Source organism: Tachypleus tridentatus, chromosome 3 (genome assembly GCF_004210375.1).
Source record: "Tachypleus tridentatus isolate NWPU-2018 chromosome 3, ASM421037v1, whole genome shotgun sequence".
In the NCBI taxonomy this organism is placed as follows: Eukaryota; Metazoa; Arthropoda; class Merostomata; order Xiphosura; family Limulidae; genus Tachypleus; species Tachypleus tridentatus.
In genome coordinates, this window is record NC_134827.1 from 17523360 (window position 1) to 17547093 (window position 23734).

A 23734-nucleotide genomic window follows, 5' to 3' on the forward strand; every position below is an offset into this window, starting at 1 on the left:
GATCAATATTGGTTCAATACATTGTTTGTGGATGGGGGTCCATTGTGTCCTTGTAATTCCAAAATACAGAGTGGTCCCATACTGATTTCTTGGTTAAGCACAGTTTGCTCAATGTTCTTCCCCATAATTCCAGAGATAAGTGCAGTTTACCTTGCCCACATGGTTGCAGAGTGAGGATGAGTGTTCATAATTCCAGACTGGACAAATTCTGTTTCCTCGGGTTGAGTAAGCCATACAGGATCCCATTGTTTCAGATTTGGGGTGTTGTCTTTCAGACTTCTTTAGGTTGTGGAGAAGATTTGTCCACTTTGGTTGTTGCTTACCTTCTTATAGTGATTCTGATGGTTTGGAACACATATTACTCTATATCCACATGTGTGTGTGTGTGTGTAAAGTCCAATTGCCTAGCCCCCAGTCTTCAATTTAAGGACCAGAATTCTATAATTCAAACCTTGAGCAGTGAAACCTCAGCTATCTGGTTAGGGTTTGGTCAACAGTGATGATGGATCTTGTCAGCTTCACCTGCATTGCATGAATTAGGTTTGGGATTATGAACATACCTGTTCTTGATGTATTGCTTCCTCACTAAGGAGTTATTCTTCTATTAGTATGCCTATAATCTTTGCAGATGCATTTTGTATAAATAATGTCCTCACTGGTCTCTCCACTTTATCAGTGTGGGAATCTAGCTGTAATGTGAGTGGAAGTACGTTTTGAAAGTTAAAATTTTCTGAAATTAAAAATTTATTTTTAATAATACTTAAATCTTTCCACACTCCCCTGCCTCCCCCTCCCTTGGGCAAAGGAAGGAAACTGTAACATTTTTCACTAAGATTTAATATTTAACATGACAGACAAGAATTATGTAAAATTAAAAAACATTAGGTGTGATGAACATCTACAGGTTGAACATCTACAATTTTGACAAAGTGATTTTAGACTTATGCAGTAAACAAAGTTTTGTTCCTAAGACTGAACTATTTTAACAGTTACGACTTGACAGCTGTTTGTGATTGTTCACAAGTGTGTGTTTCCACCCTTTTGGGTGAGAATAACTGCTCGTTGAAGGCTGAAGAGGTTATACGACAACCTCACTGGGTGGCAGTGGAAGTGCTTCAACAAGTAATATCCATACAAGGTATTTATTTCTGAGATCAATTTGCAATTATAAAATCTAATAGCAAGTAAAAAATTAATTCTAAAGTATAACTTTGACCAGTACAATAATTCTGTTTCACCAAATTGTTATTCATTTTGTGTAGTTCGTTCTTTCCTATATTTTTTAGAAAATAAATATCTCAATATAGCCATGACTGGGCTAAACCATAATAACTGCCATTTAAGGTTTCGATTTAAATTAACTCTTTCCTCTATCACATATTTGTATGCATGAGAACAGAAGCAATCAAAGCATTTATTTTGTACAACTTTCACTGTTATACTGGAAGTAAAACTTTTGCATTTATCATAATCACTATTTAAAAAAAAAATCTGACACTGATCAGCTATTGTTATATTTGACCATCCTTTGACTAGTATTTAATTTTATCATTATGTTTGAATTATATATATGCATAGTAATTAGATACATGATTTTTATATAAATTTCTTTGTATTCAATAAATATTTATTTTCTAATGATACAAGTGTATAATGCCATTCAATTTGGAGTCAGGAATGATTCATTCCTCATACAAAACTAGTGTATCTTGCTATTTTACAGATTCTTCACATTATGCATTTTACAAGCTTCATAAAACAGTTCTCTTAGATACAAACTTTCTTACTCTTTGAACACTAAATACTCTGATTGCTTGAATTCTTTGTTCATGAAATCTATTATTAGCATGCAGTTCTGTCATATCCAAAAAAATAAGTATTCAAGACATGTCTTGCAAACTCTTTGTTAACCTGAAGATGACCTAAGAAGGTTGAAACATTTGATCTCTATTTTAGTAAAAGTTAATACCTGTATTAGCCATCTTAAGATATAAGATATGCTGGTGAGTTGATGAAATCAGTTTTGCTTGGAGTGCATGGTATTATTCATGTTAATAATAGAAGTACTTTTGTACATCATATAGTTAGCATTTTACACTTCCTCAACCTTCAGATACTTTTAAACATAAACCCACTGTTCTTTCTTCAGTATCCTTTCATTTTTTTATCTATCATTTATTCTACAACGAACAGTTACTAAGTCAGCAATGCCAGTTATTAACTATTAATTTTATCATACATTACATACAAAATATCAAGTTGAATGGCACTTTGTAAACGATTTTAGCATGTTCATTTGGAACTCCATTCCTTCATGTAGAATTACTATAACTTATTTTCATCCCTTAAATAAAATGTCCATGTTGCATGACAGTATTCTTGAAAAATTATATAGTGAAATACTATATTGCACTTCTTGTGGCAGTTTCTAAGTTATTTATTAAGATTAAGTATATGTTTGGGCTTTCACAACAGATTTTTGGATTTGTATTGCATACATACCATTGAAAATTTGTTATCTGGTGCGAAAATATTAATGTAAAGCCACATACACAAGTCTAGTGAAATTCTTGAGTAATTAGGAATTTTTTCTGTCCCCCAGTCTTTAACTCTTGGCTCTAATTATTGCTGACCTAAAAAAGAGTGCTCATAATTGTAAGGGTTATTTAAGTGTATTTCCCTTTATTTCTAAAAAATAAAAAACTTTTCTCAACCTTCCAGTTTTCTTAATTAAAGGCAGTTTGTTTACCAGTTTCAGTTGTACTCGTATAGTTTTGAAAGTGTAAGTTTTAAGTAGTTCTCATCATTGGTAAATGCGTCAGTTTAAACTAATATATTGATAAAAATTAAACATTATTGTCATAAGTGAAAGGAATCTGCCTTCAGTGGAATAATGAAAGTATATTTAAGCCACAACTGAGATTATAAATGCAAGCCAGTCAGTAATATGTCTTTACTTAATAGACAGCAAAGGACACGAGTGTTTGTGTTTTGTACAGTGTGTTTAGAGTTACCAGAAGAAAAAAATCCGTTGTTGTTTTTTTAAATACACATTAAGTAAATGATCCTCCTCCAAAAAGAATTATATTATGGCCAGATTTCATCTGTGTTGAAAACGTGCTTCAAAACTTATACCTGAATTAGGCTTTCTGTGACCTATTTTCATAAACTGTAGGTTTATGTATATAGTAAAAAGTGATATTAACACCTGCTATATCATGTATGATAGAATGGCAGATAAAATGGACTAATATGTAAGTCAATAATAAAATGGTTATTTTATAACAGGATGCATGACCTCTGTCTTAATAACATCTAAATGTGGATCAGTAGGATCAAGATGCAGTCCTTACACATCTTGTGTTTTTTGTGTATAATTGGGCTTCCCTGAGATACACATAGTTATATTGTGTTTACACTGATATTGAATTAGTAGTGGGAATCTCATTCATTACTAACTTGGTATACCACTTTTAAACCCTTGCTACATGCTCAAAGAAGAGGTATGTATCTCAGAATGACAACTTATCTGCAAACTGCTGCCTGTATTATATCAGAATAGTAACAGTATATTTCACTGTGTATAAATGCTGTAGTGTTTTTGTTCAACATAATTTATCAGCCTGGTTCTTCATGTGAATGGTGGTGAGGTACATTTGACACATAATTTCATGTTTTAATGTGCTAACACTTTAATGTAATTCAAATTTTGTTTTCTATAATTTCCAAATACAGCAATTATAAGAAATAACAATGAAATATTACACTGCTCATGGTATAATATATTTAGGAGATTTAGCATAACACTACACTTTATAAACTATATCAGCTTAGTTTTTACTCATTCCTATAAGTTTGAAACATTTTGAATTATGTTCTCTCTTCTTCTCTGCAAGTACTGAAGCAGATATTTGTAGGAATTAAAAGTTGGTGTTCAAACTTCATATAACATCTAGAAGACCTGTTTTGGTGTTAATAAAAGATTTATGGTTGTTAAAATGTTCCTACTGTCTGAGTTTGCTCAAGATAACATAATTTTTTGGGACATGGGACCTATTGGTCAATTTCAGCTATTCAATCCTCTAAACTAAACTAAAATTATCAATACTTTCTTTTTAATCTCATAGGCAGCCCTTTTCATTTATATATTTATCAGGCTTTCTTTTAAACTTACTTTAATTTGTTGCCTCCACAATAATCAAAAGGCAACCCATTCAATAGGCCAATTACCCTGTTAAACAAGTAAAACTATCTTAGCTAAAGATGATTCCTACCTTGCCAAAATTTATATGTGTCCCCTAAACTCACTATTCTTATTGTTAAATATGCACACAGATGATGCATCAACACTGTTAATTCCCTTTACAGTCTTAAACGCCTTAATGAGGCCCCATGTAACTTTTCTTTTCTGCAAAAGAAAAGAATTTGAGAGATTTCAACCTGTTTTTGTAACAACCTCTCTGCCCCAGGCACCATTCTTGTAACCTTTTCCAGCATTTCACTGTCTTTCCTAAGGTAAGGAGCCCAAGACTGAACACTGTACTCCAAATGTAGTTTAACTAGTTACCTATACAAAAAAATTATAACCTCTTTAGTCTTGTATTCAATATTTCTGTACGTGCAACCTAAAATTCTATTTGTCCTACCACTAGCAACAGCACACTGCTTGGTGAGCTTTGAAGACTGAACAATTATTATACCAAGAACCGTTTTTTTTCATCACATTGTTAAGGTTATTCCCATCCAAATTATACATAAAATTGAAATTATAACTCATAAGTATTATCTTGCTTTTATTACAGTTAAAACCCATCTGCCATTTATTTACCCAACACAGTAAATGATCTAAATCCTTTTGTAAATCAGTAACATCCTCTTCACAGTTAATAACACCCAAAACCTTGATAACATCTACAATTGTAAGTAATTTATTGATCATTTTTTGACCTATGTCATTAATATAAATAAATAAAAAAGAGTAATTGTTCTAAGGCTAACCACTTAGGTACCCCACTTGTGACATTAATCCAGTTTGATAGAACTCCGTTTGTAACAACCATCTGCTTTTATCAACCATTCTTCCATCTAATTTGCTAACTTATACTTCACACCTATAGTGATAATGTATTATAACCCTTTGTACCACCTTGTCAAATGATTTCTGAAAATCCAGATACACCAAATCTACACTTTTACCCTCATTTATATAAACAGTAACATTTTCAAATAATGTAAAATAATTTGTATGGTAGATTTTCCCTCAGTAAAACCATGTTTACTATCCAATAAAATTCTAAACTTTGTTAAATGGCTTTGAAAAGCATCTTATGTTTTAGCTTTTCTCATATTTTGCTGCTCTCTATTTGCAAACCTTTTTTTTGAGCACTTGCCACAAACCTTCAACTCTCTCTATGTTGGAATACAAAGTTCCAACTTGTCTCTCAAATGAATCACTATACTTTTCCTCTCTACCAATAGAAGAGAACTACTATCACATGATCATTTGACTCCCTCTACACAACACCACCAAACTGTCACTTTTTTGTTTAGCAGTGCTCAAGTGCAGACTTCTTTCTTTAAAATACTTGTTACCCTAGAAGTGGTTTAACTTTCTTTAACTTCATTCACATTAACTGAGTTCAAATACCTCTAAGTTCAGTTTTCTTTGAGAGCATTTGATTTAACAGTATTTGTCATACATTTATTCACTAGTTTCATATGAGGCATGAATTCCAAGGTTGCTGTCACCATTTTGGGTTCATATCACTCATCTGTTCCTGCACTTTTGGCCATAAGCATGGGTAGACCATTGGGTTATTTTACAGCCTTTATTCATGTGGAGGTTAAGCACTATATGGAATGTTTGTTGTCACCTGTTCGTACCCTTACTCTTCCTGTACTCTTTGAACCCTCTATTGTTTATAGTGAAAATAATTTTGATCTCTTCTCCTTTCCCCTTGGTGTTTGCTGTTCCTTCCCAAAAATTCAGTCAGCCTCATCATTTTTGGGATTTTTTCAGAGCTTACATTTATGTGAGTATTTTATTTCTTCATATTTTTTCACGTTCCGTTTTGTTTAAGTTTACACTGCTTTTGCCATCCCATTTGGTGATTGGCATTGATATGCCTGTCTCCCATGGGCTTCTGGTTGCTCCACCCTTGTGAATTTTGGGCAGGTTACCACATTCTGGACAACCAGATGTGAGTTCAGTTTACATATTTGGAAGGATGGGCCTCCAAAATTTCCTGCTCATCCTACCTCTGCCCCATTTTTTATCTTTAACCATCCTCTTCCCATCTGAGGTTTTTTTTGTAGAAACTCTGTAAGGTTTTTAGTGACATTTTCCCCCCCTCTTCCTTTCCACTGTCATCCAATGTCTTCAACTATGGTCCTACATACATGACTCGCTTCTCTTCAGTTCTTTTTGTGCTGCAACGTGATATACTTGCCTGTTTCCATGTATATGGGTCATTTTCATGCCCTTATTTTAATGACATTTTGAGTTTGGCATGATTACTGTGTCCTTGTTGTTATGGGTGGCTTCTGTCCATTAGGGTTCTGCCTTTCTTTGAAAGAGACTGTGTTCTTCATCAGACTTGGGTATGGCTTTGAGTTCCAGTTCTTGACCTTATTCTTTTTGTCCCAGTCTCTGTTGCTGTTTTTTGCAGTGATACATAGCATTTCCTTCCTACTTCTTGGGATCTCTGATCATGCCAGTGTCTTATCTAAGGCAGTTCTTGTCCTCCTACCCTAACAGATGTTGTATCTGCTTCATGCAAGTTTTACTGCTGCCAGTTTGCCTGTCATGGAATGGTATACCTTTTTAGGGTCCTGTTCTTTGGTCTTACTTCCACATCATATGTTTTTGTTGAGTGGTTTGCCCCTTTCTCAGCATAATCATATCTAAGTGCTTCCACATGTTCATGGTTTCTTGTCACTTCTGAATGGAAGTTGGCCAGCCCTACTCATCAGCTTCTTCTCAGAGCTGTGCAGATGGGATGATTAATCACTTTGGATAGGTCCTTCCTTCATTATCCCCACTTCTTTGTAACTCTAGGTACTCTTTGAACACCCATTGCTATTGGATCCTACCTTCTCCTCTTAGACTTCATTCTATGTAACTGGCTATTCAGACTTTGCTGTCTGCTCCTTTACTTCCTTCTGGCAAGGTTCAATAACCTTTGAATGGTAATTGCCCCTGACACCTTTCATACCTATTGGCAGGGTTCATATGCATTTGCTTCAGTGTGTCCTTCATGATCATTGGAACCTTACATGAAATCCATTGGATGCTCCTATTCACCTCCCACCCCCTTTTACTTGCTAATCTTTGTTGGTGTTAGACAAGGCTCATATGTTGGCAAAAGTTCCACTTCCTCCTCCATGGCCTGAGTTGCATGTGTTTACAGATTCTTCTTTTCAGAGCTGGGTTGGATAGGTTGATCAATGAGGGATTTTGGGTCATTGGTCTATGGAGATTTTCCTTTACATCAGGGATCTCGAACTCCTGGCTCTTCATCAGGCTTTGGATAATTTTTCTCTTGCCAGCTGCCAGTAAGTTATGATCCATTCTGACATTTCTACCAGGTAGCTTCTTTCAATCACCCAAGGGCATACTTACTCTATATATCTCACTCTAGTGAATTTGCTTACTAAATATATTTATGTCTATTAACTTTAAATGTGAGATATAAGCTCATGATGATCAACTGTACTTTAAGTTTGGTGTGTGTGTGTGTGTGTGTGTGTTTTCAATGTTTTTGCACTATACCTCTTTGTTATTGGACCCACACACATAAGTTTTTTTTTTTTTTATGGCATGTCATGTGATGGACACTCACTTTTGGTCAGTAGTCTTTCCCATCTGGATCTTGTTCATCTTATGTGTGGTGTCTGTATCCTCTCATTTTTTGATAACTCTGTCTGTATCATTGATGCCTCATCCACTGCCCTCAATCCCAATTACCTTATTTTTGGTCTATACTTCTCCATCCTCCAACCTTGGCTGTTGATACCTTCAGCCACATTTGGTCTCATCTGTTCCTTCATATTCTCTAACTTCCAATCCATTTACTTCTTTTGGTAGTCTCCATTATCCACATCACTCCACGCATAGGTCTTCTGATTGTACCTTCCTAGCCCATTGAATCTTAGTTACCTCAGTTCCTCCAACTGTACATGGTCAATCCCATTCCTTCTTAACCTGCTCCATCAACCCAGTCATAGGCACTCTATCCTGCACTCTCTGTCCTCTGTCTTCACACCTAGATTTTGTAACATCTTTGGCAAAGTCTTCAGGTTTCTCCCTCAGAGTGGCTTCACATTTAGCCTTTTCTATTTGCCCTTCTCTGGCCTTCTATCTACACAAGTGGGGCATTGACTCGGTGGTTCTGAGCTTCTCACCTAATATTTGCCTGTATCTCCATGTATCTCACATGGCTCTTTAAGAGGGGTTTTTTGGTCTCCTTGATTTTGGGTGTCAGGTGGTATTATTCCATACTTTTAATTTTTCCAATTTCTGCATGGTCCTTGCTTCCCCTATCCTTTTAATGTTGATCTATTCCTTTTGACTTTGTTGACCAATAAGGCATTTGTCACTCCTGGTTTGGTGCATTCTTGTAGCCATTCATGCCCTCACCTTTCCCTCATTTGAACCTCTATGAGTATGTTCCCCATTTCACCCCACTTTGATGGCATATTTGTTCCTTCTCCTGGCCTGCAGTTGTTGTAGGTCATTCAATTTTGCCATCAATGTTCCTAAGTTCTTGTACCACTCTTTTTCTCTCATCTTTTATCCATCTTGGTCTTTAGTTCCTACAGCCTCTGTGGCTCATGATAGACTTCTCTGTCCTGTCTGTGCCCGCCATTGTCTATTGCTCACATAGCTAATGTCTGGAATGCTCATTCTCACGTATTTCTATCTTTGCAACTTTCCTCTTCCTATTATCTTTCCTCAGTTACATGAACCAGTTGGGTTCGATGTTTGATCAAGGTGGCTTATTCCTTCTTGTCTCCTTCCTGACATAATCTTTCACATTTCCTCCCATCAACTACATTATCTTCCATTCTTTATTGTATCTCATTTTAATCAGCCATTGGAGGAGATTCAACTATAAGGTAAGTTGAGGTCTTTTCACACATTCATCTCCCACTACCTACACCACATTGCTATTTCTGCTTCCCTGAGTATTGTCTACTACCTATGACTTTGACACAGCTTTAACATCAGGTAAGTCTTTGCTAATGCTTTTTTTTTTTCAGAGGCCACTGCTTCAGCTTCATTTTGGATCTTGCTCTGTGGCAAGTAGTGCCTGGTCACTATTCTGTCTGTACCCTGAATGGGCTCCACTTAGATGGCTATAACCATTCACAAACATCAAGCTGCTTTGGGTGGTTGACCATATAGGCAACCTGCTGGATGAGTTCCACAAAAATGGCTATAACTATACATTTAGGGTAGGGTGGTGGTGTTATGCTGGTGTAGAGGGAATTATAAAATCCTCTGAATAGATGATTTTCCAGTAATGGAGATGTCCAAATTCAATTCACTCCTCCATTCGAGTGGCCTGTTGTGCCCTCATGTGGATGTCAGTACTCAGTGAATGATGTTTTGAGAACAAGTGACCCAATCATATAAACTCTTGCATAGGTTTTGGGTTGTCCATTTTTTTCCCCTGATTACTCTTCTCTGTTGTGGGTCACAGAAGGTATTCATGGCATGTGTCTCTTCTGTCATGGATTTTCCCTTGTAGGTTAATGATATGGATCATTTTGGATTTATTTATGGTCACAGAGGTCAAGTGCATGTTATGATTTTCATTCCAATTCCAGGTGACACATTCCCAGGTCCTTGACATTAGGTCGTTCTGTATATTCCTGGAGTTTTCTGATGAGTTTGTTATGAACTATTGGAATTGAGGTGAAGATGGTACAGGTCCTTACCCTATCTTCATGAGGATGTTAGTATCCAGTGATTGAGGTTTTGGATGTAGTTGACTTGCTGAGTGTAGTCTGCTGCACCCTAACCACTCTAAACCTTGGGACATGTCATCTCTTACCCACCTTCTATCACTGGATTAAGTGATTACTAATATGCATCTTTTTCACATCATCCTCTTCCACAAGAAAATACTCTCTTCTTGTTTTACTATGTCTAGTCCTATTGACCTTTTCACTTTTCATTGTAGAAATTCAAGCTAATTTTGCTAAGTTTGGAATTTCAACAGAGAGAGGGTTGAAGGTTTATAGCATGCATTCAGAAAAAGTTCATAAATAGAGTTCAGCATTAAATGAATAAAGCTAATTTCATGAGAATGAAATACATTTTCATTTAGGAAAACTGTAATGTTTATAAAACTTTTCCTAAGTGATGTAAGATAAGAATAATGGGCCTATAATTAGTGGGGCAATTTGTATCGACTTCCTTGAAAAGAGTAGTGACATTAGCTAACTTTCAATCTACTGGTACTTCTCCACTTACAAATAGTAGCACCAAGTCATTTACATATCCAATCCTTAACCTCAGTTATTGAGAGAGATATGTTTTTATTCTGAATACCAAAATTAAATGAGGTTGAAATGTAATTGCTTTTTTTATGTAATATATTTAACAATGATAGTACATTGTTAGCATTAAATGGTGTTAACTTAAGACACATTGTAATATATTACCTTTTCAATGTAGGAAAAACCATTGCACTAACTTGTGCTAGCTGCCAGAAGGTGTTGTGTGTTTTAAGAGGGTCTTGCTTGTTCATACTGGCAACATGTTGATATTGTGGTGGTCTTACAAGACTTTCATGACTTGAATTGTTGTAACCAGTTTACTACAGTCTTTAATTTAAGCAGCTACAGTTTGTAGAATATCAAACACATCTGGTTTTTTCTAGTAGTATAGAAATGGAATAATTTGAAAACACAACTATTCATCTGCTTTCAGCCTCATATTGGCCGAGTATCAAACAAAGTGTGCATGGTTGTTCTTTGCTACAAACTAAGAAAAAAGAAAGTGGATTGGAAATCACCATAACCACTGTGCCATCTGTTTTTGTAGCTGCAGAACAAAATCAGTGAGTATACTAACATAATGTCTTAGAAGAACATATTCTTTATAAATTTTACAGTGGAATTAATATCAGGAATATAATATTTTAATTAACATTTTGATCAATATGTACATGTCACTTAAAAGATACTTCAGATTTCTATGCTTTAAGTTTTATGTTGCTTTGTCTGTTAGTATGAAACTAGGAATTTGTATGATAATGGCTTAAATAAAAGAGTGTACCACAGATCTATATTAAAATTAATGCATGTGCTAAGACTAAAAAACATCATAAATTTCAATTTCAGTCATTGTACGTTTCTCTTCACCTTTACGAGTAATTCAATGTTTCAAGTTATTTTCTCAATAATCCAAAAAATTGATGTTATGTTCTAGCAAGTTGTGTAATTGTTCAGCAAATAAAATTATGCAGTCTAACTTTAAATCCAAGGTCTCATTTCACAACAGTGTCTTGAGATTCATGGGTTACTCACTAAATGAACATCATGTTTTACCCTATGCTAATTTCAAGAGGACTCCATCGTGGCTTATTTCATGTTCAACATCACAGTTACAACAATTACATTCTGAGATAGATTAGGAGCAAACTGCTCTGACATAGAACCTCTAACTAATACTAGCATCTTGAGATAAGTACTCTTCCATTTTAAGCAAACAATTTTCCATTTTATTCATTACAATATAAACATCTTACTTTGTTGAGCAAGTGTTTTTGGACTTTTTTGTAGCTTATGGTTTTGCATTGTACCTTTAGTGTTTACTATTTTATTAGCCTCATAACAGTTGTTCAGAAATAGGTTTTTTAAACTTTTTCAATAAAAGCTCTAACATTGAAAAAAGTTGCTAATTAATAATTTCTTAGTACAACCACCTTTGACTAGAAGTAGTAATAAGTAATTTGTTATTATGTATCACAAAATAATTTAAACCTCATTAATTATGTTTAGAATACATAATTAATGTGATTTAAATTATCTTAAGCTAATAAAATTCTAAATTTCTTCAAAGTTCAATATTTATAAGGTTATTTTAGAGCAAATTGCATTAATTTTGTTTTATCTTTCAATTTTCTTACAGAATACAGAAGACAGTTGTCAATGAGTCTATGGATGTTGATCATAAGTGAAAACAGGATACTTGGTTTCATAACATTTTTAACCATGGTCCAATTACCAGTTATCAGTTTCTTAATTTTATGTTTGAGATTGTCTGTTTGGAGTTCTTTTTAAAAACAACATAATTAAAACAAACTTGTTGATTCATAAGGTGAAAGTCTGTAGGTTGTCAAATTTTATGTAGAAGATTCTGAGATTTCTGGAGTTTTCAGGAACCATAAAGAGTACCGTCAATTAAAGTAAAAATATGGGGAAGACTATTTGATGGGCTATAAAAAATATGTTGTAAATGTTTGTGGTTAATACAATAACCTGTTCTAATTCCAGAGAGGTATATGAAGTATAGCTCCTGTATGAAATACACATGTAACACTTGAGATTTGAGTGATTTTGCTCATAACTCCTATACCTCTGTGAGCAAATGTTATGGTGGTTAGTAGGTTTGTTTGTTTTTGTTGTTTAGGAATATAGCTTGAAACATAGTGCAGTTTTCAATATAATCATTAAATTTTGGTTTTGCAAAATTGTAAAGGACCCAGTGTGAATGCTTTAATACTAAATAATAAGTTAAAATCAGGTGTTTATTTTTTAGCTTTAAACTTAAATATTTTTCTATCATTTAATGCTTTGAGTTTTCACACTGATATCATTAGAAGCTAGTGCTCTTAGGTTGTAAAAACCTTGTGTAAATTTTGGTTGTTTGTTTTTTGTCAGTGTAAAAGCTACTTTCTATTCATATGAGGTAAGGTAAAATACATCTGAATAAATTTTAAGATACATCGTCTATCATAAGGTAAAACTGGAGAGAAGAGTTGAATGTTAGTCGAGTCATTTACTTTTTATTAAAGCAAACTAAGATCTTCAAGTACTTAACGACAGAAGTTTTGTTGAATTTTTCCCAACTTATCTTTCTTTTATAGATTGTAAAAATAAGTGAATCTTCTATTCAACCACTATACAACTACATTACAGCAAACTGTTTTTTGTAAATGATTGGTTAATATGTTTTTGAGAAAATGAGTAATAAAGTTATGTAATGGAATATAAGAAAGTCTACATGTAAGATACAAGTCCTGTACATGCATACCCATTCAAGTATGTTAATTACTGTTCAGTTAGTTTGGTAGAAGAAACATTCGTGTTCATGAAGTGCTGGCATTTCCAATGACATAACTCCACTATTGTAGCTATTAAGGTAAATGTAATATAACATAGAATTTAGTACTTTAAATTTGATGTAAGGTAAACTAAAAGCTATCAAATCATACATCATAAAATGTTTAGAAACACTTTTTAATGTCTTTCATACTTTTAAAAGAAATATTTTTTGTACTTTAAAATAGGTTGTTGATATATACTTTGCCATGTATATAACTCTTAATGTGTAATTTCTTATTTTGTGTTGTAATGTTTGAAGAACCTTTTGCCTCGTACTAAAATTTATCTAAATTATCATTTTTAACAATTGAGTACAATTAATACTTGTGTATAAATTAGTAACTACTATAATTGTAGGTTTAGGAAGATAGTTCTCCTATATGTAGCCATTTTTACTGATGACATGGGAAACTGTATACTTTAAGAAAGTTATGTTTCATTTAGGATTTCTCTCTCTCTCTGGCAAAGAACTATGCTTTGATTATCTTTTTGTGGTATGTTACATCTGTTTAATGATATTTTGTTTCCTATAACTAACTTTTTGTTTACATACAGCATTACAAAAGTATTGTTTAGTATGTTTATGGTGATGATTGTAGGTGATATGTTTACACAAGTAATTTTTCATATGAGTGAAAAAAATTTTCCCTGACTTAAACTATTAAACTGTATTGATTCGTTATAATGTTGACATAAGTTCTGTAGTACTTGTTTGTTTGTTTTTGGAAGTTTTATAGTTAAACCTTTTTACCAAATGCTTTAATCAATATGGCTTTTGTTATTCAAGTCATCTTTTTGTAAGTAAAACACAGTATTGAAGAATATTTTAAACAGATAATAAGCAAACACCTTTATTTTCATATATTTATTTTATTATAAGTCGCAGCTTTTACAGTAAGATTTATTTTAGAACAGGTACAGAATTTTGATCACAATTCTAAAATTTTAATATATTGTTAGATTGTTGAATGTTGATTTAAATACTAGAATCTTCTTTACTGTTAAAGCTTGTATACTTGAGAGTAATTGAAATTGTGTACCTGTTTTGAAAATGAATCTTCCTTATTGTAATAGTTGTAAAGTGTAATAAAATAATACAAAACCAAATTATTAGTTTTGTGACTTTGTTACAGGTAGTGCAATGTTCACATTAGATTCATTCAATTGAAATTTTAATAATAAATATTTACTACTTCTTGGGTGTGATCTTAAATTGAAACTGATCATTGAATATTTGTGAACAGATTTTTGTTTCCATGTTACTTGGACAGTATGATTATATTGATACTCTTTATATTTTAGTGGTTGTTTTTCATTTACACATTTAACTGATATTTAAAGTGTAATTTGTGTAGTATGTTCATGCGTGGCTGCTTTTGTATCTACTTTTAAACTATTTATGTCATGAAATTATATAACTATTAATCATTCAAAACATTAAATTTCTGTCAAAATATTTTAAGGTTTGCATTAATTTCAATATATATATTTTTATTACTTATAGCTAACTCCAAAGATTTTTTGTGTAATCAACTACTGTTAATACGTGATGTTTTAATGGCATAGAATCTTATTCTATTCCAAGTCTGTTTTTAATTGGTAGCCTTTGTTTCAGTTTGTTTAGCTTTTATTCGTGTCAAAGTATTTTTCCAGTCTACTTTTCAAAGCATTAGTACCAACTAGGTTTCATATTACCAAATTGTGTTCATTTCAAAGTATTTACCTTTTTAGTATCATCAGTGTGTGTGTGTGTGTGTATTTTATGATTATTTGGATAGTGTTTTAAAATTAATGCATTTGAGTATGTTTCCAATATCATGTAGAATATATTTACAAAACACAGTACTGTGATGTTTTTAATTTTTTATTTGCTTTTAACTATGTGTATTGTAAGAATATACATTTTTAACGTTGGCATATGTATATGATCTCCTTTTATTGTGCTCTTATTTAGCCAAAAGACTGCACTTGTATCTGTTTTTTCTAAAGGCCATTTGTTTTAATACTGACAGAACATCAACACAGCTTCTCACAATATGTTGAATGTTAATTAACATTTAACTTGTAAATGGTCATTTTACCAAATATTTATTACCAATAAAATCTACCTGCCACAAAATTTGAAGATTTATGAATATGATCTTGTTTGATAAGGTGATAAATATCCAAAGAGTAGGAATTTTTTTATCACCTCACAATATTAGTACCTGTTATGTGGAATGGTATTGCTATAATTTATTATCTGTATTGTTTTATTTTGTGTACTACTGGTGTAAAACACCAGTAAGTGTACTAAATTTATAAACATTATGATCACTAAACTGAGTTTAAGTGGAATAAAAGTAAATGGATTCTTTTAAAGAAATTTTACTGGAAGTTCATCAAATGAAAGTACTATTTTAGTTCAGAAAATGTTTAAATATATAATATGAAATAATTTATGATGAACAAATGATTTGTAACAAATATAAAAGGACATGAACAAGGTAAAACATGCTTAAATAGTATAATGTTTTTCTGTATTAGTGCTATATATTCAACTTTTCTCATTTCAAGTAGTGTCATATTTATTAAGATTTCATCTCAAAATGTTTTTTTTTTTTAAATTAGTATGAATATTTAAGCTTTCAACATTTAAAATTTAGGTTGATTTTAAGATTTTAAATGTATTTCTTTGTTATGAAAATACCATAACATTAAACATTTTATAAAAACTACCATTTTAAGTTCATTTTCTACCAATGTAATATATATATATATATCTGCCCATTTATAACTGAACTGCTGAACCAGTTTTCCGTAAACCTAGCATGTATCCTTAGTGCTCACAGCAGTGACGTACAAAGGTTGGCATATGGATTTGACCCCCACTTTCATGTTGCTCCTCAAGGGTCCATATGTTTATTTTTTCATTGAATGGGTGTGTCAGCTTGTTTGTTATTTGGTAGCAAAGTAAAATTAACATTTTCTTAACTGCTGTGTACATTTTTCACTTTTTTTTAGCAATTCTTTTGTGAATGAAATGGGATGACTTTTATGCCATATGCTTGTATCAGTTCATTAAAACGTTAAAATTCCAAAACCATAATTCTAGAACTATTTTATGTGGGCATGAAATGTGATACTTAAAAAAAGAAAATTCTTTTTCATAAGAAAAATGTATATATAGTAAACATTACTAAACTTTAGTTGTTTTAGCCTAATAGCAGATATGGATGATATCAAGATATTTGAGTTCAAAAATTGTATTTTTCAAATGTTTATGCATTCTGTTTCTAAATATATTATCTTTGTCCATTTTCTGCTCTGTATCATCCTAGTCATTGTTTTAAAATTTAATGTAATAAATTCTGTTACAGTACCCAACAGTATAAATTATCAAGTTCTGTAATGTTTTGTGTTGAAACAAGCAAATAAAGATCTTCCATGTGGTAAATTTTTATCAGTTTATAGGATGATTGATGGAAATTTAAAAACCTCAAGATTACTTCAGGATTTACTCAAGTTTAAACCTTGAAAGATAAGATTTTATAGATTGATGAAACTAAAACAGGATAAGCACGTTGTTTTATTAAATAAATAATATCTAAAACTAGTTTATCTCTTGTTGTTTTAATGATTAACTTATTTACTTAAACGTAGATCTATTACTTTAAAATCACCAAATAGTTATAGGTAGGTTATAATGTAAATTAGAATAAATATATTTCATAATAAGACTTTTCGCTTAACAGCAACAGTGTTGACAATAGGCTGTTGGTATTAGGCATTGAGTATTTATTTTCTGGCTATAAGTGTAAATACAATTGTTGAGACTAGTGTAAGAGTTGATCATTCTTAGTTATGTGTGATGGGAACAATGGATGGGTTTTACTTGGAAACTCAGGACTGATATCCTTTTAAGGCAGCTCATAATAAAGGAGATACAGTGTCTCATCTAATTTTTTTATAGTCCTTTTTTTTAAGACATCTTGAAAGTTTGTTTACTTGCAGTAATTGGTTTGTTTGTTTGAAAATGCAAATCTAATTAGGTAGATGATGTGGTAATTATAGCTTGTATTTTTCAAGATGACAAATTACGTACTGTTGCAAAAAAATGTTGACACTTTGTTGCATAAAGTTGGCATCTCCTTAGAAAATAGTAGTTCTGTTTCAATAAAACAATTGTCAAACACATTTTTTGGTTGAATAGAAAACTAAAACTTTTCAAAAAAATGATTGGAAAATGCAAAAGACATGAAAAAATTTTGTCTGAACATACACAAAAACAAAATATGACAATTCAATCATTTAAAGAAAAACTTTGAGCAATTGCCCACAATTGAAACATTGTTCATAACACATTTTAATTATTTAGAAAAATTTTGGTGGTTGACTTCATTTAATTACCCAAGCTTAGTTATAATGTTTACAAAGTAAACATCATATGCTTTATCAAAGTAATGTTAAAATTTTGCAAAACTATTTATGAATAAGAATGCAGTATCAAGTTACATCGTTTTAAAGCAAGAGCCAGTAACCATGGAAGTGAGATATTGTCCTGGATCCAACAACAAGGAGATGCTTTTGTTATGTAGAGTTTGTAGGTTGAAGATTCATAATTAACATAAAGGCGTTACATAAAGTAAAGCGTAAATTGTGGAAAATGGCAGCAGGATTCCAAAAGAAATTTAAGCTTTTGTATACAATAAATATATTAGCTAATAATGACTTTCAGGAAGTTAGAAAGGGTACTATTAGGCTAAATTGTAATGCATTTTATTATAATGAATCTATTCTACTGAACAATACATTTTAACCATTAGCTTCTGCAGATGAACTATTGGAGGGAAGGAAAACAAAAAGATAGAAAAGATGTGGATGACAATGAAGTTATTATAATAGGCAATTCCTTGGCAAAGCATATGGATAGGATAGTCTGTGGGGTAAAAAGTGAGAAAACAATCAGATTATGTTACCCAGGAGTCAAGTGGAAGATATAACTGAAAAACAGGAGATATAATAAAGGATTCTAGCAAAGATGCAGTTTTCATGATGCATGTAGTGGGTAATGTAGGAAAAGGTAGGTCAGCTTAGCTAATTAACAAATACAAGAAGTTGATAAAGGATCTGGCTGTAAGTTAATTTTGTCATGAATACTGCCCAGAATTAATTATGGATGGGGGGTGAAGAGACAAGTAAGTCACTAGAACTAAATGCTAAGCTTAGGTTAGCATGTAAGGATAAGAAAGTTAGTCTGTTGAACTTGTGGGACCAGTTCAGTGGAAGAAGGAAGATTTTTTTGCAGTAGATATTTTATATTTAAATAAGATTGGAGGCTGACTTGTATGTTGCAGCTATTAACTTGGCCTTAAGGGAAGTTGTGAATAAGAGAGTGTTAGCATAGGAAATGAATATAGAATTAGTTATAAGGATATGTTTAATTGTTACTGTTGTGATGCTAGAAGTATATGTAATAAAATATTGAATTTATGGCACTGGTAGGAATAGAAGATTTTGATATAATGGGAATAAGTGAAACATGGATAAATGTGGATGATTTTGATGACACAAATTTCTTTGATATACAGGGTTATAGGTGATATAATAAGGATATAGTACTAAAGAGAGGAGCAGTGACTTTGTATGTAAAATATGACTTCCTGTTAAAGTTAAGAATATCAAAGATAATAGCAAAGAGACTGAACCCATTTGGATGTCTGTTATTAGATATAAAGGGAAAAGATTTAATGGAAATTTGTCACAACCACCAATTAAATGATACTGACAGAAATTAGTAAAACTTTATGGTGAGATCAAAATGTCAGCTGTTAATGAGATCATAAATATGGGTGAATTTGGAAAATGCTAAAGTCAAACCATGATGGAGAAAGGTTTTTGGAAACTGCTTAAGATTGATTTCTTGGAAATTACTAGAAACAGTGCTATTTTGGATTTATTGTTAACATCAAATATAGAAACGATCAAGAGGATGGAAACTGTGGAGCATATGGCTACAAGTGATTGTTGTTGTGTTAAGTTCAATGTTTATCTGCATATGGAGATAAAGAATAACAACATTTTGGTTATGAATTTCAAAGTGAAATTTTGAAGACATGCAAAAAGAATTATCTGTTGTGAATTGGGCAGCTGAGATATTTGGAGACACTAATCAGATGTGGAATATTTTAAAGATATTTTTAAATATTCAGGGTAAACATACTCCTTATAGAAAGAAAAATGTAGCTGCAAGTAAAAACCCGGTTGCCTCACAAAGAGTGAGATAAAAAACCATAAAATTTGGAAATTTAAATTGTCTGATATTACAGGAGGTTTAGAAGATTACAAAAGAAACAAAATTAGAGCATGGAAAAGAATGTATAAGAAAAGGTTAGCTGGAAGTGTAAAAAATTAAAAGGATTTATTTAAATACATTAAGGGTAAACAGAATGTTAGGATGAGGGTAGGATCCTTGAGAGATTATAAAAGAAGGCTCGTATCTTGTGATTATGAGGTGGTTGGAGTATAAAATTTGAGTTTTCATCAGGTTTTACTGAAGAAGATTTAGCAGTATTCTGCATCTTTAACAGTTAATAGATGGAAGCAAGATTGAAGAAAAGCTTCTATTAATTCTGAGCTGGTTAAGAAAAATATTCGGAAATTTGAAGAATAGAACTTTAGGACCAAATATTTTCCCAATGGTTTTGAAGGAGGTTAAAGATTGGGTATGTGAACCACTTCTAACATTTTGTTGTAAATCCTTGAATAGTGGGTGGGTGTTAGAGGAGTGGAAGTTAGTTGATGTAACTCCTGTTTTAAAGGGAGGTTATAAAAAATTGTTCCAGTAATTGCAGACCCATTAGTCTTGCATCAATTGTGAGAAAAGTTTTGAAATGTCTGATAAAAGATGCTTTGGAAAGTCATTTATCAAAATTTAGAATTTTGTTGGATAGTTAATATGATTTCACTGAGGTAGAATCATGTCTTACAAATCTTTTGACATTCTTTGGAAAGGTTGCTGCTTGTGTAGATGAGGGTAAAGGTATATATGTGGTGTATCTGGATTTTTGGAAAGCATTTGCCAAGGTACCACATAAAAGGCTTATGAAAATTATCACTGTAGGTGTAGGAGATAAGTTAGGAAATTGTATAGAAAAATGGATAGATTAAAGCAGGTGGCCCGGCATGGCCAAGCATGTTAAGGCGTGCGACTCGTAATCTGAGGGTCGCGGGTTCGCATCCCGTTGCGCCAAACATGCTTGCCCTTTTAGCCGTGGGGGGCATTATAATGTTACGGTCAATCCCACTATTCGTTGGTAAAAGAGTATCCCAAGAGTTGGCAGTGGGTGGTGATGACTAACTGCCTTCCCTCTAGTCTTACACTGCTAAATTAGGGACAGCTAGCAGATAGCCCTCGAGTAGCTTTGTGCAAAGTTCAAAAAACAAACAAACAAGATTAAAGCAGAGCATTGTTACAAATAGAGTTCATTCAAACTGGAATGATGTCACAAGTGGTATATTTCAGTGATCACTCTTAGGGTATTTGCTCTTACTATTTTACATCAGTGATATAGATAAAAGAATGGTCAATAAATTATGTAATTTTGCAGATAATTTTAAAGTCTTTGGTGTTGCTAGCTTGAAGAGAATGCTGCTGATTTACAGAAGGACTTAGATCATTTAGTGACTTGGGCAAATAAATTACAAATGGGTTTAAATTATAATAATTGCTAGATAATATGTGTGAGTTACCATAATTTTAATTATACGTATGGTTTGGATGGGAATAGCCTTAACAGTATAATGAAAGAATGAGATGTTGATGTAATTGTTGATCAGTTTCCAAAACCACCCAAACAGTGTTCTGTTGCTAGTGGTAGAGCGAATATCAATTTAAGTTTTGTCTACAGAAATACTGAATAAAAGTCTAAAGATGTTATAATTTTGCTTTTACATGTCAGTGATTAGGCTACATTTGAAATATTGTGTTCAGTCTTGGGCTCCTTACCTTAGGAAAGGCATAGAATTGTAGGAAGGGATTACTAGAATGGAGAGATTGTCTTACAAAGAGAGGTTGAAATCTCTTAAATACCTCAATCAGATCCCCTATAACTTAAGATTGTAAAGAAAATTGATTGAAAAAGATGATGCATCAACTCTTACTTAACAGTGAGAATAGCTGGGCTAGGGGAAAGCTTGATAAGTATATGAATAAGGTCTGGCTTCAATATTTTTTTTACTTTATTCACTAGTAGCTTGAGATTGGTTTAGAAGATTAACCAACAGGTCCCACGTTGTTCCAGAATGTTATATTACATACGGCTCCGAAGGAGGAGGGAAGGAACAGGACTGTGAGACAACAGTGAAAATAAGTGGAAGTAGAAGACCAGAGGTATCTAAACGCCTTTCAGAACTTATGGATTGACTCCAAAGATTTCCAAACATGGATAAAGTGAAGGAGTCTGACCCCCATCAGCCTGGATCCTAAGAAGAGTGTTCAGAGTAAGACAAATATAAAGAAAGGTAATCAAAATATTGAGGTCCGATCCTTACTAAAGGAGAAGAGATATCAAATACTGCAAGTCCAAATAATGAAAGTTTGAGAGATTACAATCAAAAGCAAGATCATCTTCAGTACGTGAAATTGCAGGCATACTGATCCCCGAATGTTAATGTTTCACAAAACGATTCTCATGAACCCAAAAATTCTGGGAATTGAAAACACAAAATAATAACTCAAAGGATCATCCCCGAGAATGGCTGGCAGGGAACCACTGGAAACGGGAGATAAGAACATAACATAAAATACCAAAAGTAATCAATTCCACTAAATGGAAGTATCCTGAAATGACATACGACTGAGATGCATATTCAGGAGGGGAAAATGGCTGTCCAGATCCAAAAGTTCTTGATCACTGAAACATTGAGCAGGTTTGATAAAGCAGTTATGAGTTTGACCTGATTGTTGCATGAGATAGGTAAACTCACGGCGAACCAGAGCCGTCATTATGGGCCAATAATCCTGCTCTCGACCCGTTGAATATGGTTGGTAATTCCGCGAAATTGAAACAGGAATGAAGACAAAATAATTTATAATTCTCCTCAAAAGAGAATGAATAATGGTAAATAACTGCAGCAGTAATAGCAGTTGTAGTCATGACCATATATTAGGTTGAGGAATAATTCGTGAGCGTTTTTAAATAATTTCATTCAAGCATTACATGCAAGACTATACAATACTTCAATGCATAAACACATTACACCCAAAACATTTATTATGATACTTTATTTCATGTAATACCTAGGTATATAGTATGCATTGTTTTAAACGAAATTGCAAGAAATTAAATGCGAAAAAATGCAGATGGTGTCGAAAATGCTCGATTTTGTCCACTTGACAGTCCATTTAATGAGCTGAAAATGAAAGCAAAATTAAAGACATATGAAAATCAAACACACCATCTATTAGAGCAAAAAACTTATCTACCAAATGATATGAAATATTTTGCGAAAGCGTTTCATTTATGAATATATTTGTTCTAACTTGAACAAATAAAACTGCTCACGAATTATTCCTCAACCCAATATAACAAAGATGCATAACTCTAATATAATTGAAACAGAGAATGAAGACAAAACTTTTTATAATTCTCCTCAAAAAAAAATGAATAATGGTAAAATGTTTTCATTAGTGCTTTTGTCACCGTGCTCCTGTGGAGGCCTGGCATGGCCAAGCGCGTAAGGCGTGCGACTCGTAATCCGAGGGTCTCGGGTTCGCGCCCGCGGCGCCCTAAACATGCTCGCCCTCCCAGCCGTGGGGGCGTATAATGTGACGGTCAATCCCACTATTCGTTGGTAAAAGAGTAGCCCAAGAGTTGGCAGTGGGTGGTGATGACTAACTGCCTTCCCTCTAGTCTTACACTGCTAAATTAGGGACGGCTAGCACAGATAGCCCTCGAGTAGCTTTGTGCGAAATTCCAAAACAAAACACAAAAAAACAGGCTCCTGTGGAACGTGTGTGATTAGAACCTTAATTTGTATTTTCTTACCTTTCAACGATTATTTTTGTGAGCCTAAATTCATTATACCATGGCTTTTACTGTCTGACGAAAGGCGTTAGCTCGAAATATCGCGCAAAATAAACTAGAATTTTTTAAATTTATTTTGACTTATCAATTCATTAACATTTAGCCCCCCGCTAGTACAGCGGTATGTCTCTGGATTTACAACGCTAAAATTAGGGTTTCGATTCCTCTCGGTGGGGTCAGCAGATAGCCTGATGTGGCTTTGCTCTTAGAAAACACACACACACACATTAACATTTATCAAAGTTTTTCCGTGTCTTCTGAAACAACACTCACAAAAAAAGATCAAAATTCATAGATTAAAGGAGAAATTTGTAGTTGAATATAACTAA

At 33.0% G+C, this 23734-nt stretch overlaps 1 protein-coding gene across 2 annotated transcripts in view; it reads left to right on the forward strand.

The window, feature by feature from the left end:
• LOC143246454 (histone deacetylase 5-like) overlaps nucleotides 1-16774 on the forward strand; it is a 116083-nt gene extending 99309 nt beyond the window's left edge. For both annotated transcript variants that reach the window (XM_076493182.1, XM_076493183.1), the window contains 3 exons: nucleotides 990-1138; nucleotides 10940-11069; nucleotides 12143-16774. In XM_076493182.1, the coding sequence (XP_076349297.1) occupies nucleotides 990-1138; nucleotides 10940-11069; nucleotides 12143-12191 (328 nt within the window). In that variant the 3' untranslated portion in view covers nucleotides 12192-16774. The remainder of the gene's footprint in view (nucleotides 1-989; nucleotides 1139-10939; nucleotides 11070-12142) is intronic.
• The last annotated feature ends 6960 nt before the right edge of the window (nucleotides 16775-23734 follow it).